At 40.6% G+C, this 14,808-nt stretch overlaps 1 protein-coding gene across 2 annotated transcripts in view; it reads right to left on the bottom strand.

Moving 5' to 3' along the window:
• SGSM2 (small G protein signaling modulator 2) overlaps positions 1-14,808 on the bottom strand; it is a 475,991-nt gene that overhangs the window by 147,348 nt on the left and 313,835 nt on the right. For both annotated transcript variants that reach the window (XM_089683765.1, XM_089683766.1), the window contains exon 4: positions 4,387-4,548. In XM_089683765.1, the coding sequence (XP_089539891.1) occupies positions 4,387-4,548 (162 nt within the window). The remainder of the gene's footprint in view (positions 1-4,386; positions 4,549-14,808) is intronic.

Raw genomic sequence — 14,808 nt, 5'->3', positions numbered from 1 at the left:
AAGGCCAGGAAGAATTCTTCACCACATCTGCACATGATGGCTCATGGCAGCAAAGCCAAAAAAGAAGAGAATAGTTTCCTCTTTAAAGAAGAAAAAAACCTGAAAAAAAAGAACAAAATAGAAAAAAAAACTTGCAGCCACCACATTTAAAGAATGGTAATCTGCTTTGTATTGTATTTTTGCTCTTGGATTTAGACACATTCAAAAGATTGTGGTCACCATAAGGTGCCAGATGGTAACTTTAGGCCCACAAAAACTCAAAAAAGCAGTTTCCTAGTAAGTTTCCTAGTACTACATTTCCTTGTTGGTTGAACCAGCATGGTGTCACTCTGCTGCTGCTCCCTTTGCTTTGCTCTCCAAACAGTGATCCATGTTCGAACAGACAGATGGTGAGGAAGTATTGTATTGCCACCTCATTGCCTGCTTTAACCCCCAAAATACAAGACATCCACACTGCAACTGCATGAGTTGTGTGTGGTTACAGTGTGGACCTATTTAGTTGAATGGGTCATGCTCGGTGGGCGGTACTGCTCTCTGAACCTGTCAGGGGGTATAATTTCTGTTACGGCCAAGATGCAATGCATCACAGCCATGGCATGTGAATACTTCTTCTGTAGCAAAAGGGGCAGCGGTTGAGGGGTGCTAAAAACGCAGTTTAACTGCGGGGTATTGCCACCACCCCCAATCGTAACTGTAAATGAGCCTTTTGTGACAAATGAGATTCTGCAACGCAGATGAGTGCATTTTTATCAATCCTCTTGCTGGGGAGTTGCAACCAGTGACAGGTTCGCTAGTGTGATGAGGACCTTAGGTTTCTTGACTATCACCAGACAGCACTGCTAGAACTTCCAAGGTTTCTAGGGTGCAGATAGAACTTTCCACAGGACTCTATGCCCAAGCACTGTCACCTAAGAGTAGGGGTGCCCCCAGTAGAAGACTTTTAGAAAGGTTGTCTTTGCATAGGAATTTTTATAGGCTAATGCTAAATGTACTATCTGCCACCATACAGTGCTCACTATCCTGGGTGGAACATATACTTATCATAATAATAGGACAACAGGCTTACTTTATTGAAGCTCTGTTGTTTTGCCAATTACATAGTTACATTGTTAGTCTGGCTGAAAAAAGCCAAAAGTCCATCCAGTTCAACCTTAAAAAAAAAAAAAGTTATAATCCTACACTCAAAGTTTATCCAGAGGAAGGCAAAAAAACTCAGCAAAGCATGATCCAATTTGCTCCTGCAGGGGAAAAAAATTACTTCCTGATCCCCCAAGAGGCAATCAGATATTCCCTGGATCAACTTTACCTATAAATGTTAGTAACCAAGAAAGAATCCAGGCCTTTTTTAAAGCAATCCAGAACCAACTCTTGAGCGAGTCTATTCCACATTTTCACAGCTCTCACTGTGAAGAAACCTTTCCATATTTGGAGATTAAATTTCTTTTCCTGCAGACGTAAAGAGTGCCCCCTTTTCCTCTGTGATGACCTCAGGGTGAATAGCTCTACACCGAGTTCACTGTATTAAGCACTGATGTATTTATACATGTTGATTATATCCCCCCCTTAATCTCCTCTTCTCAAGAGAGAATAAATTCAGTTCCTCTAATCTTTCCTCATAGCTGAGCTCCTCCATGCCTCTTACCAGTTTGGTTGCCCTTCTCTGTACTTTTCTCCAGTTCCCCAATGTTCTTTTTGTGAATTGGTGCCCAAAATTGAACTGTATATTCCAGATGAGGTATTACTAATGATGTGTACAGGGGTAGAATGATATCTCTCTCTCTGGAGTCTATACCTCTTTTAATATAAGAAAGGATTTTGCTTGCTTTAGAAAATTGCATGCCATTATTAAGCTTATGATCTACAATCTTAATTAAAGACAAACTGATCTTAATAACTCATCTGAGAACCATCTATTCTCACTCTTCCTGCACTCCACTGTCTCACTGTTCCTTTGGCAGTCGAACCTTGTGCAAGTTTCATACTGAAAGGTGTTGGAGCCTACACAGGGTTGATGATGTCACCTCTACCTCAGGTTACAGTGGTTGAGTCTGGAGACTGGCCATTCAGGTGCTTCCATATATCAGAAAGAGCTGGCTATTTGCATCAGCTCTGACAGACCAACAGTGTAATGGGAGTGCGTGGAAGGGAAGTCATAAGGCATTTCTTGTTACTACATGATAGACTGTATTTTGGCTGTATATTGGCTGTCCTGATTATTTGCACAGATGAAGACAAAAATGATACAGTGTATAGGAAAGATGTTTGTATCATGGCAGAACTTGCTGTGATGTGTTTTGGTAAGATGAAGGGAATGCATTTCCTTGAATGGAAAGAAGATGAAAGGGCTGAATGATGAAACAACGATGAATCTATTTGAATTTTAATACAGTGAAAACAAGTTGCAAGTTAAGTGTAAGAATTACAGTACTCAGCTGGAAATCATCTGCTTATACATTAGCGACAATTGTGGTTTGATAGAAAATTGACAATAATTCATTATACTCTGCATGCGCTGTGTGAATCTCTGCCGTTCCCTGCAGATGATAGTAGACACATAGAATGACAGTGTTCATTGAAATCCTAATCCTTACATTTAATACCAATAGCATTTTGTCTTCAATAGAAATTGAACGCACTCAATAAAGTGACCCTGTCATCAAAATTAAATTGATTAAAAAAGACTTGCCTGTTAGAGAAGAGAAAATACTTACCTTTCCCACTGTCTGTGCTACTATAAACCTAGCTTCATTTAGGCCACGTGTACACTTCTGCTCACAAACGTGACTTCAAGAGCTTTTGACTTGTTTTGCCAAAGCCCCTGAACTTAACTCAATAAAAGCCACTAGGGTTGATTTACTAAGGCAAAGTAGGATGCACCCTGCAAGTGCACTCCAAGTGCACTCAAAAGTGCACTGAAAGTGCAGTTGATCTAGATCTGAGGGGATCATGCAAGGAAAATGAAAAAACAGCATTTTTGCTTGCACATGATTGGATAAAAGAAATCAGCAGAGCTTCGCCTCATTTCAGGACTTCCCCTCGGATCTAAAGCAACTGTACTTGCAGTGCACAGTATATTTACCTTTAGTAAATCAACCCTTATTTGTCCATGCACACATAGACTTTTACCAGAGTTTAACGGCAACAGCATTTGGGGCCAGTGAAATGCCTCTCTCCTGAATGCAGAAGAATTGTGTTCAGGAGAGGAAGTTTTAGGTACAAAATGCTAAACGCGGCCAAAATGTTGCAAAACGCGCCTAAGTGCTAACTACGTTTAGCACTACGTTTAGCAGTACTCTGGCCATTGAAATGAATAAACATCTAATCCGCTAAACATAGCCAAATGCACGTTTACATGCATTTTTGCTGCGCTTAGCGGTTTTTTGCTGCTAGTGTGTATGAGGCCTAAGGAGACACATTCCTCTGAAGTCTGCTGAGAAACCACTAAAAATGAGAATGTCGTTCTTTTGTAAGTCCTACAGCGCTCAGTTGTTCCTCCGGCTGACATCCACATCATTGATTGGATGTCAACAACACTCCCATACATGTCAGTTTCACAGCAGACTTCAGTCTTCAGCAGAGCTACATTCAGCAGCTTAGGAAGCTGAAAAGGTTAGCATTTACTTGCTTTTACAGGCAAAGCTTTTTGAGCAATTTTACTTTTGCAACAGGTTTTCTTTAAAGAAGACAGTCCATCAGAGTTGCTTTTGCCCCAAATGAAAAGTTGTATTGCGCATCACAGATGCCTGGACCTACAATGGGATCCATCACTTTTCTCACTACCTACACGGTAAAAACTCAGGTCGCATTCCACTGAAATCTTCATTCAAGTAGCTATATTGTGGTATTAGTATGGCTTACAGCGCAATCTCACCTCCCAAACGCGTTTCAGCCTTATTCAGGGCTTAATCATAGGGATCATACATCAAAATCTGCACCTTAAAATAACAAGTAACCAATAGCAGCTCTCATATTTCTGATCTCACAGGTTGCCTTTAAGGAGAATGTTTATATATAAACTATGCTTCTGAAAGTTCTTTTTCTTGGTTGACTGGCTGCCAAATTCTGGTTGTCAAATCAAATCATTGTAAACAATGTTTCTGTGTATCTGTTGGTCGAAAGAACAATATTTTTCAAGGTTTTTGCTATTCTTAATTTTGTAGTTTTCCTCATTAGTAAATATATATGTTGTGGGTATTGGTACAGGTATCTCTAGTATATATAGCATTGCTGAAACACAAATTACTCAACAATTCATATGAGCACAAGTGTGCCGTTATCTGCAAAACAAACACAAATCAAAATGATTTTTTAAGTTACAGCATATTTTGTTTAACCCAAAACGAAATACTTGGAGTAGGGTTAACACTAAAATTAAAATTTTCTTACCTGCAGTTATCCACAATGTACTGGACAATTTTATCGAGCACTCTTTCTATCAGTGCCGTCCGCACCCAAATGTGCTTAAGGGCTTGTGGGGTGAGGGTGACTGTCCTTCCTGTGGTTGAACTTTGTCTTTTTAAGGACTCTTGGCCATTGGAGAAATTTTTTCTAGGAAAAAAAAAACTTTTTGCAACAATGAACTTAAATTAAGATGTTATATACATTCTTTTTATTATGAGTTATGAGCTTAACATTAGAAATCAGTTCTCTGCGGGTTTGTATCTACACAGCTTGTTTGGATATGTGAGTCAGATTGCTGTCTGAATAAACTACTTACACCACATTTATCAGTCTATAGGTACACTTTATCTTCTCCAGGCATCCTAATGACTATTCTCAGGGGAGAAATTGCTTATCTACAGAGCTGTCTGGCAGCAATCACACTCCATATGTCATATGCATAAATATCCACGCTCAGATAAGATGAAGAGATCTGAAGTCTACAAATTGCTTTAATGTCATTAAACAAATGCTGATTGGAAGGGAAAGCATTACAAACAAGACCAAAATACTGGAGCCTTTTAAAAGAGGTATAACATTTATTATATTGCAGCTTACCAAGTCTTAGATGTGATGGCTGTATTATTTTTCTTTTTTAGGCTTTCTTTCTTTTATTTTTACCTGGTGATCTGGCCAGTAAGTCTGTTGTTTTTCAAAAAGAACAAGTTCTCTTGCAAATGTACCATTTACAGGGATGAGATAAACCACTCAACAATGGAAGGGGTGCTTATAATGATCATCTTCTATTTATTTATGTAAAACGTTTATCTCAAAAAAATATGTTGCCGTAACTGCTTATAAAATGTTAGCTGGAGTTTGGCTGAAGTTTATTAATGTACACTGCTCAAAAAAAATTAAAGGAACACTTTTTAATCAGAGTATAGCATCAAGTCAATTAAACTCCTGGGATACTGAACTGGTCAGTTAAGTAGCAGAGGGGGTTGTTAATCAGTTTCAGCTGCTTTGGTGTTAATGAAATTAACAACAGGTGTACTAGATGGGCAACAGTGAGACGACCTCCAAAACAGGAATGGTTTTACAGGAGGAGGCCACTGACATTTTTTCCCTACTCATCTTTTCTGTTTTTCACTAGTTTTGCATTTGGCTAGGGTCAGTGTTACTACTGGTAGCATGAGGCAATACCTAGACCCTACAGAGGTTGCACAGGCAGTCCAACTCCTCCAGGATGGCACATCAAGATATGCCATTGCCAGAAGGTTTGCTTTGTCTCCCAGCACAGTCTCAAGATTTTGGTTTTGGTGGTGGGTCAGTGATGGTCTGAGGAGGCATATCCATGGAGGGACACGCAGACCTCTACAGGCTAGATAATGGCACCCTGACTGCCATCAGGTATCTGGATGAAATCCTTGGACCCATTGTCAGACCCTATGCTGGTCTGGGTCCTGGGTTCCTCCTGGTGGATGACAATGCCCGGCCTCATGTGGCGAGAGTATGCAGGCAGTTCCTGGAGGATGAAGGAATTGATACCATTGAAAGGATCCCATGCTCGCCTGACCTAAATCCAACAGAACACCTCTGGGATATCATGTCTCGATCCATTCGATGCTGCCAGATTGCACCTCAGACTGTCCAGGAGCTCAGTGATGCCCTGGTCCAGATCTGGGAGGAGATACCCCAGGACACCATCCGTCGTCTCATTAGGAGCATGCCCCGATGTTGTCCGGAATGCATACAAGCACGTGGGGGCCATACAAACTACTATTTTGAGTTGCTGCAATGAAATTTCAGCAAAATGGACTAGCTTGCAGCATAATTTTTTCACTTTGATTTTCGGGTGTCTTTGAATTCAGTCCTATGTAGGTTGATAACTGCAGCCAAAAAGAAAAAAAAAAGACTGAAGAATCCATGTAATGATTAAATAACAAAACTACCTTTTACTGTAATATCTACCTTCAGTCCAAAGATTTTTCCCAAGTTATTTTTTATGCACTTAGATGTCCTCAGTCCTATGGCCAGCATTATTCAACCCAGTTCCTCTGAGCCCAAGTGATTATGGACCCACAACAGCTTGTTACTGGAGAATGAAAGAAGAAGCAGTAGCCTGAAAAGCTCATCTCTCTGCCACTCTGCTTTCTCCTGCTATCAGAATGCTTCTTCTCATTGGCTCATTGTACTGCTTGTTCCTCTTATACTCACACTGTGGTATATAGGGACTTCAAGAGGCTGATACTAGGTCATATGTAGGTACACACACTGTTTGAATTGAAAAAAAAATGCATTATTGATGTACTAATGATTACAGAGCTGAATTAATCACATCAGCTCTAGAAGGGTTTACACCCTTCATGACCAGGCCATTTTTTCCTATTTAGCACTGCCCTTAAGTAACTGGTAATTGCATGGTTATGCAACACTGTGCCCAAATGAAATTTATACAATTTATTTCACACAAATGTAGTTTTCTTTTGGGTTTTATAATTTTTAATTATATAAACAAAAAAAAGATCAAAAATTTTGATAAAAATTTCTTCATAAATTTTGGCCAAAATGTATTCTGCTAGGTCTCTGGTAAAACAAAAATCCCAATAAGTGTGTATTTATTGGCTTGCATGAAGGTTATAGTGTCTAAAAATGATGGCATATATACTGGAATTATATTTATTTTTTCATACTACTAATGGCAGTGATCAGCGAACTAAAATGGGACTGGAATAGTGCGGTGGGTAATCTGACACTAATTGATGCTGGGAACTGCCACTGACGTCACCAGTGAGACTAATACAATGATAAGTAATAATACCATACATTGTCACTGTAAAAATGACACTGCCTGGGAAGGGGTTAACATGTAAAGCTATCAAAGGGCATCCGCCATAAAACCTGGAAACAGGCAGCGGGCGTCCGGTCTGGAAGTGGTTAATTTGTGTCTCCTATACCTGCCTAGAGTTAGGATAAGGAAATGTTGTCTAAATACAAGACACATGTGTACTCTTACATAAATCTCTGTGTGCTTTTTGTATTTTTTATTTCCAACAGTGATAGAAATGAATGCAGAGATAAAGAAAAAAAAAATAACTTCAGAATTTTCAGACAATATTACATACATTCTGGTCTGTGAAGGAAACAGTAGAGCTACTGACACTTGGAACCAATGAACCCCTTTTTGCATCTCTAGATCAAGATATGCTGACCTCCCCTACTACAGATCTGTCTCCTTGAGTTGGGTCAGGCTAATCCCCAAGGACAAAAAGCTTGTAGGCTGGTGCAGTCTGCTTCCTCCACTGTAGGTCCTGGAGCAGTAGCACAGCCAAGAGAGGAAGTCAGGAGAGATTTGGTTTCTCTGTGGTTTCCTGGTTCCTGGAGGCAGTATTCCAGTTGGCTATGCTGCATCCGGGTGACCTGTGGTGGCCATCTTTGGGTCAGCAGAGTTCCTTACCCCAAGGAACTTCCCTTTGGGATCATCCAGGCCTCATTCCTCCCTCTGACGACAGACACTATCATTGCATCTTTACCCGCTGCCTCTCTGCCTTGAGCTGAACTGTGACTGTTACCCCAAGTGGCACTCTGGGGTTATAGGTAGTTGGCATTCTCTGCAACACAAGTTCTGAGTTAATTTGCAACCGGACTCTGTGTCTTCACTGCTGCAGCAGCCCACTGCACCTACTCACAAGTTGAAGGTGGATTCAATTTGTATCCAAATTACATCACCCATGGTGCGCAAGGAGGCTTCCCATTACAAATCAAGAGCCCTTCGATGTGGCCTTTCCATCGCGATGCATCCCATAACCCATATTCCTCCTTCAACATTTCAATTTTACATTCTTCAAACATTCACTTGTTTGTCCGTCCCCTCCGCCTTTCCATTTTTACAGAGTTCACTCTGTTACATAGAAGAGTGATCCAATACACGTCCCTGTTAAGATTTTTTTTTTTTAACTTTTAAAAAAAATCTGACTGTCAACCAGACATCACAGATATTATTGGGATTCAAGCCCCTCAGACACCAGACGTGGTTGTCAATTGTGGGAATGCACTATACAATTACAAAACCAAGGATTTAGCAGTATATCTTGTCTAATGTTCCATGCAAATGTATCTCCTCTCTCTGGTTCTCTGGTTTTCTACAAGCACTGTGCCAATACTACTCAGCTACATCTGAGGCACTTACTTACTTGCTGATAACTGTACCTGCAATGAAGTCCTAGATAAAGGAATAAAAAAAACAGTGCCTGCCGGTGTTAAAGTGTTACTAAACCCACAACAGTAAAATCAGTCTGTATATGCAGTAAAGCATGCTTGTTATATTGACTGTGGAATCCTAGGGGTTAATCCTCTGCATTGTGTAAGAAAAGTATTTGATCCTTTCTTTTCTGCCCCTCCTCTTGTTGAAATGTCCATTTCATACAGACTGAACCCATGGTCACATGCACATGCTTAGTTTGGTGTGTATTGCTAGAGAGGTTTTTTTTTTCTTGGGAGGGTGCATGTGATCAGCACAGGGCCAATCTGCACTGTCCAGTCAGAGGCTTCACATCCTTTTAGAGCAGAAAGAAAACTCCTCCTACAAGCTTTAACCAGTGCTCTGCTGAAGTCACAAGACTGCTCTAACTGCTGATGAGAAAATGTATTTAGCAGTTTATATTTACTAAAATAATTGCATTTCCATGTTCTATGTACTGTGGAAGACCGGATATAGTGAATGCAGGTCCTGGGTTTAGTATCACTTTAAGGGATTGTGGGCCACAATACATCCAGCCCTGGATGTATTGTGCCTCTGTTGATCAGTTCTGATATACAAACTGTATTTGCTGACTATAAGAAAATAAAATAGGCGGTGGAAGACAAGACAAGCTTCCAATACTATGCTGTCCAATACTTCCTCAATAACTGATTTCGCTGAATATTTACAAAAAAAAAGAGTTTTGTCTCTCTGTATGAGTTTTTATTAGACACAAACAGTACTACTGGTACTGTATTAAACACCAATATACTGTAGATTCCATTTTGAGGACACACACTTTATTTTTGTTAGTCTTTCTTTAGTATCTGTTTTCCACCTCTGCATCTCAGATCTCATTTAAAATGGGTAATAGCTGCTAATGTACTGTAATGTTTCTCAGCAGATTATGCCCTAAAAGGTTCAAAACTAAAGTTAAGTCTATGAATCTGCACCAGTCGCAGGCTTGCTTTAATGTGAATGGTGTTACAACTCCAACATATTGATGTGTGTTATTATAATCTGAATCTCACACTGAGTCTCTGTACACTGCTGCCTTGTCATCATAGCTGTATGTCCATCACGTCCTGAGATTTAGATAGCTCAGCCACATACAGTCATGGCCGAAATTGTTGGCACCCTTGATATTTCTCCAGGAAATCATGTATTTCTCACGAAACGTATTGCATTAACACATGTTTTGCTATACACATGTTTATTCCCTTTGTGTGTATTGGGACAAAACAAAAAAAGGGAGGAAAGAAAGCAAATTCGACATAATGTCACACAAACCTCCAAAAATGGGCTGGACAAAAGTATTGGCACCCTTTCACAACTGCGGATAAATAAGAATGTTACAAGCATGTGATGCTCCTGTAAACTCACCTGGGGCAAGTAACAGGTGTGGGCAATATAGAAATCACACCTGAAAGCAGATAAAAAGGAGAGACGTTCACTTAACCTTTGCATTGTGTGTCTGTCTGTGCCACACTAAGCATGGACAACAGAAAGAGGAGACGAGAACTGTCTGAGGACCTGAGAACCAAAATTGTGGCAAAATATCAACAATCTCAAGGTTACAAGTCCATCTCCAGAGAACTAGATTTGCCTTTGTCCACAGTGCGCAACATTATCAAGAAGTTTGCAACCCATGGCACTGTAGCTAATCTCCCTGGTCGTGGACGGATGAGGAAAATTGATGAAAGATTGCAACGCAGAATAGTCCGGATGGTGGATAAGCAGCCCCAAACATGTTCCAAAGACATTCAAGCTGTCCTGCAGGCTCAGGGAGCATCAGTGTCAGCGCGAACTATCCGTCGACATTTAAATGAAATGAAACGCTATGGCAGGAGACCCAGGAGGACCCCACTGCTGACACAGAGACATAAAAAAGCAAGACTACAGTTTGCCAAAATGTACTTGAGTAAGCCAAAAGCCTTCTGGGAAAACGTCTTGTGGACAGATGAGACCAAGATAGAGCTTTTCGGTAAAGCACATCATTCTACTGTTTACCGAAAACGGAATGAGGCCTACAAAGAACAAAACACAGTACCTACGGTAAAATATGGTGGAGGTTCAATGATGTTTTGGGGTTGTTTTGCTGCCTCTGGCACTGGGTGCCTTGACTGTGTGCAAGGCATCATGAAATCTGAGGATTACCAAAGGATTTTGGGTCGCACTGTAGGGCCCAGTGTCAGAAAGCTGGGTTTGCGTCCAAGATCCTGGGTCTTCCAGCAGGACAATGACCCCAAACATACGTCAAAAAGCACTCAGAAATGGATGGCAAAGAAGCGCTGGAGAGTTCTGAAGTGGCCAGCAATGAGCCCAGATCTAAATCCCATTGAACACCTGTGGAGAGATCTTAAAATTGCTGTTGGGAAAAGGTGTCCTTCCAATAAGAGAGACCTGGAGCTGTTTGCAAAGGAAGAGTGGTCCAAAATTCCGGGTGAGAGGTGTCAGAAGCTTATTGATGGTTATAGGAAGCGACTGATTTCAGTTATGTTTTCCAAAGGGTGTGCAACCAAATATTAAGTTAAGGGTGCCAATACTTTTGTCCAGCCCATTTTTGGGGTTTTGTGTGACATTATGTCATATTTGCTTTTCTGCCTCTGTTTTATATTTGTTCCAATACATACAAAGGGAATAAACATGTGTATAGCAAAACATGTGTTAATGCAATACCTTTTTTGTGTGAAATACTTGATTTTCAGGAAAAATATCAAGGGTGCCAACAATTTCGGCCATGACTGTAGCAAAGCCCAGTCTGGCAGGACAGGAGACCTGAGTTATCCTATTACAGTAAGTAACACTTACTCTTTTGTCTCTTACCCAGTCTGTGACTAGAAAGTAAAATACGAAGCAGCAGATTGATAAGCTTGTCACTCTGCTCTCACCTCCTATCAACATGCCCCTTGTTTGCAACATTGCATTAAAGCATAACTCACTGGCCATTTGCACTGCTTTTCACTCTCCTAGTCTCAGTATTGCTGTACAGGACAGCAAGAGGGTGATACAAAATTAAATGCATGTACTTACACTGCTTGCTTTAAAAAATACATTGAATGATGTATCTATGAATACAGAATTGCATTACTTTGCATCTTTTATATCTATCTGAAATTCAGCTTTAAGCCTCTCAGTATATATTCTCAGCAACTTCCAGTTATAATTGACCTTTACTTTCTTACTTTTTTTGTTCAAAGTTCACTGGCGTGGAACTTTCTACTAAGTGATCAATCATTAACAGAAATGTCATTGGTAATTTAGACTTATAACTACTCCAAGAAACTGGTTTTTAGTCATGGGATCAGGGACAGCTTTACGACTGATCTCTAAGCAAATAATACATTTATTCTGAACTACGAAAGCATTAATATCAATATAATCCCAAAAAAGGAGAGCAAAATATCAGAAATATCTGGTCACAAATCAATGTTAATTTTATGCCATTTGTCATTTTTATAGGTATAAACAAATATATTTTACTTACCCAACATTATTTCTTCATACATCCTAATAAAGGTTGTCAGTTTTGTCACTTAGCTAACTGTGATTAGTTGCAAAATGTTTATTAGAAAAGTATTTACAAAATTTGCAGGAAACATTAGCAGATGTTAAGGGGATGTGTGTGCTTAACTCAAGCATCTGGCTGTTGCAGATACTGGTGATGGCTAGTGGCTTGACAATGAAAGCACCCTATGATGCCTGAATGTGGACTTACTTTTCCTTCAAAGTGTATCACTAACCATAATGCTGAACTCCGGGCAGATATAAATGGCACAGATTAATGAGTCTAGGCATTCATATAGAAATCACTGACGTGATACTAATGGCTTATTTTTTTATATAATAAAAAACATGTTATACTTTTGCACACAGCAGCCCCCGATCCTCATCTTCTCAGATCCCCCGCCGGTACCCTGGGCTCCAACTCCCTACTGAGTGCCCCCTTAGCTGCTTATTCTGGGGGCACTCGTGCATGATCACTCCTGAGCTGTCTTATGGACAAGCTCAACCCACTCCTGCTTCCTCCTCAATGGCTATGAATGACAGCAGCTGCTCTTGTGCACATTGCTGGATCAGGCTCAGGTAAGTATTATGGGAGACTTCGGGGGGAACTGCATATTGAAGGTTTTCTGCCTTCATGCACAGAATGCAAGAAGGTAAAAAACCTTCAGGCTTTACAACTACTTTAAATGTGGGGGGTGTAATTTCACATCATGGGGTGCTAAGTTTTGATGGGACCCCCCAGTTAGATCTCTCTGTAGAGACTTGAAATGTTAACTGTGACAATTCATGCCATTGATTCATTCAGTCCATGAGCTTAACATGGTAAATCTAATAGATTCCTCCATCCACACTACTGTAAATCCGCGCACCCATGGCTGTCAGAATACCTGAATAGTGACTGAATCTGACTGGATGCAGTCAGTGTTGGCCTGAAAATTTTCTGCCCAGCTCCTTTGACTTTTCTTGAGCCAGGTGATGCCAACAGGTCCACCCACGATCAATTTGGGCAATTCAGCAGGAATTGGCCAAAACTCGAGCTGTGTACGGCAGACTTTAAGCACTTCTAAACTGAAAATTTACAATTTACTTTCCTTTACAGAGAATATATATATATATATATATATATATATATATATATATATATATATATATATATACAGTGAGGAACAGAAGTATTTGAACACCCTGCAATTTTGCAAGTTCTCCCACTTGGAAATCATGGAGGGGTCTGAAATTCACATTGTAGGTGCATTCCCACTCTGAGAGACAGAATTAAAAAAAAGAAAATTCAGGAAATCACATTGTATGATTTTTAAAGAATTTATTTGTCTTGTACTGCTGAACATAAGTATTTGAACACCTGAGAAAATCAGTGTCAATATTTGGTACAGAAGCCTTCGTTTGCAATTACAGAGGTCAAACATTTCCTGTAGTTCTAGACCAGGTTTGCACACACTGCAACAGGGATTTTGGCGCACTCCTCCACACAGATCTCCTCTAGATCTGTCAGGTTTTGGGGCTGTCGCTGAGCAACACGGAGTTTCAGCTCCCTCCAAAGATGTTCTATTGGATTTAGGTCTGGAGACTGGCTCACCCACTCCAGAACCCTGATATGCTTCTTACGGAGCCACTCCTTGGTTATCCTGGCTGTGTGCTTTGGGTCCTTGTCATGTTGGAAGACCCAGCCACGACCCATCTTCAATGCTCTGACTGAGGGAAGGAGGTTGTTGCTCAAAATCTCACAATAAATGGCCCCATTCATCCTCTCCTTAATACAGTGCAGTCGTCCTGTCCCCTTTGCAGACAAGCACCCCCAAAGCATGATGTTACCACCCCCATGCTTCACAGTAGGGATGGTGTTCTTGGGATGCAACTCATCCTTCTTTTTCCTCCAAACACGACGAGTGAAGTTTATACCAAAAAGTTCTACTTTGGTCTCATCTGACCACATGACTTTCTCCCATGCCTCCTCTGGATCATGCAGATGGTCATTGGCAAACTTCAGACGGGCCTGGACATATGATGACTTGATCAGGGGAACCTTCCGTGCAATGCATGATTTGAAACCATGACGGCGTAGTGTTCTACCGAAAATGACCTTTGAAACTGTGGTCCCAGCTCTCTTCATGTCATTGACCAGCTCCTCCCTTGTAGTTCTGGGCTGATTCCTCACCTTTCTTATCATCAGTGATACCCCAGGAGGTGAGATCTTGCATGGAGCCCTAGTCCGAGGGAGACTGACAGTCGTCTTTAGCCTCTTCCATTTTCTAACAATTGCTCCAACAGTTGATCTATTTTCACCAAGCTGCTTGGCAATTGCCCCATAGCCCTTTCCAGCCTTGTGGAGGTCCAAAATTTTGTCTCTGATGTCTTTTGACAGTTCTTTGGTCTTGCCATAGTAGTAGTTGGCATCTGACTGACTGTGGGGTGGACAGGTGTCTTTAAAGAGCTCAGACAGGTGCTACTAAGTTAGAATAATGAGTGGAGTTGAGGTGGACTTTTTAAAACTACAGTAACAGGTCTTTGAGAGCCAGAATTCTTGCTGTTTCTTACGTGTTCAAATACTTATGTTCAGCAGTGCAAAACAAATAAATTCTTTAAAAATCATACAATGTGACTTCCTGAATTTTTTTTTAATTCTGTCTCTCAGAGTGGGAATGCACCTACAATGTGAATTTCAG

This window comes from Staurois parvus, unplaced genomic scaffold (assembly GCF_062004578.1).
Source record: "Staurois parvus isolate SC_StPar_1 unplaced genomic scaffold, SC_StPar_1.0 ptg000321l, whole genome shotgun sequence".
Classification (NCBI taxonomy): domain Eukaryota; kingdom Metazoa; phylum Chordata; class Amphibia; order Anura; family Ranidae; genus Staurois; species Staurois parvus.
Note: the sequence above shows the minus strand (reverse complement) of the source record. Positions and strands in the feature narration are given on the sequence as shown.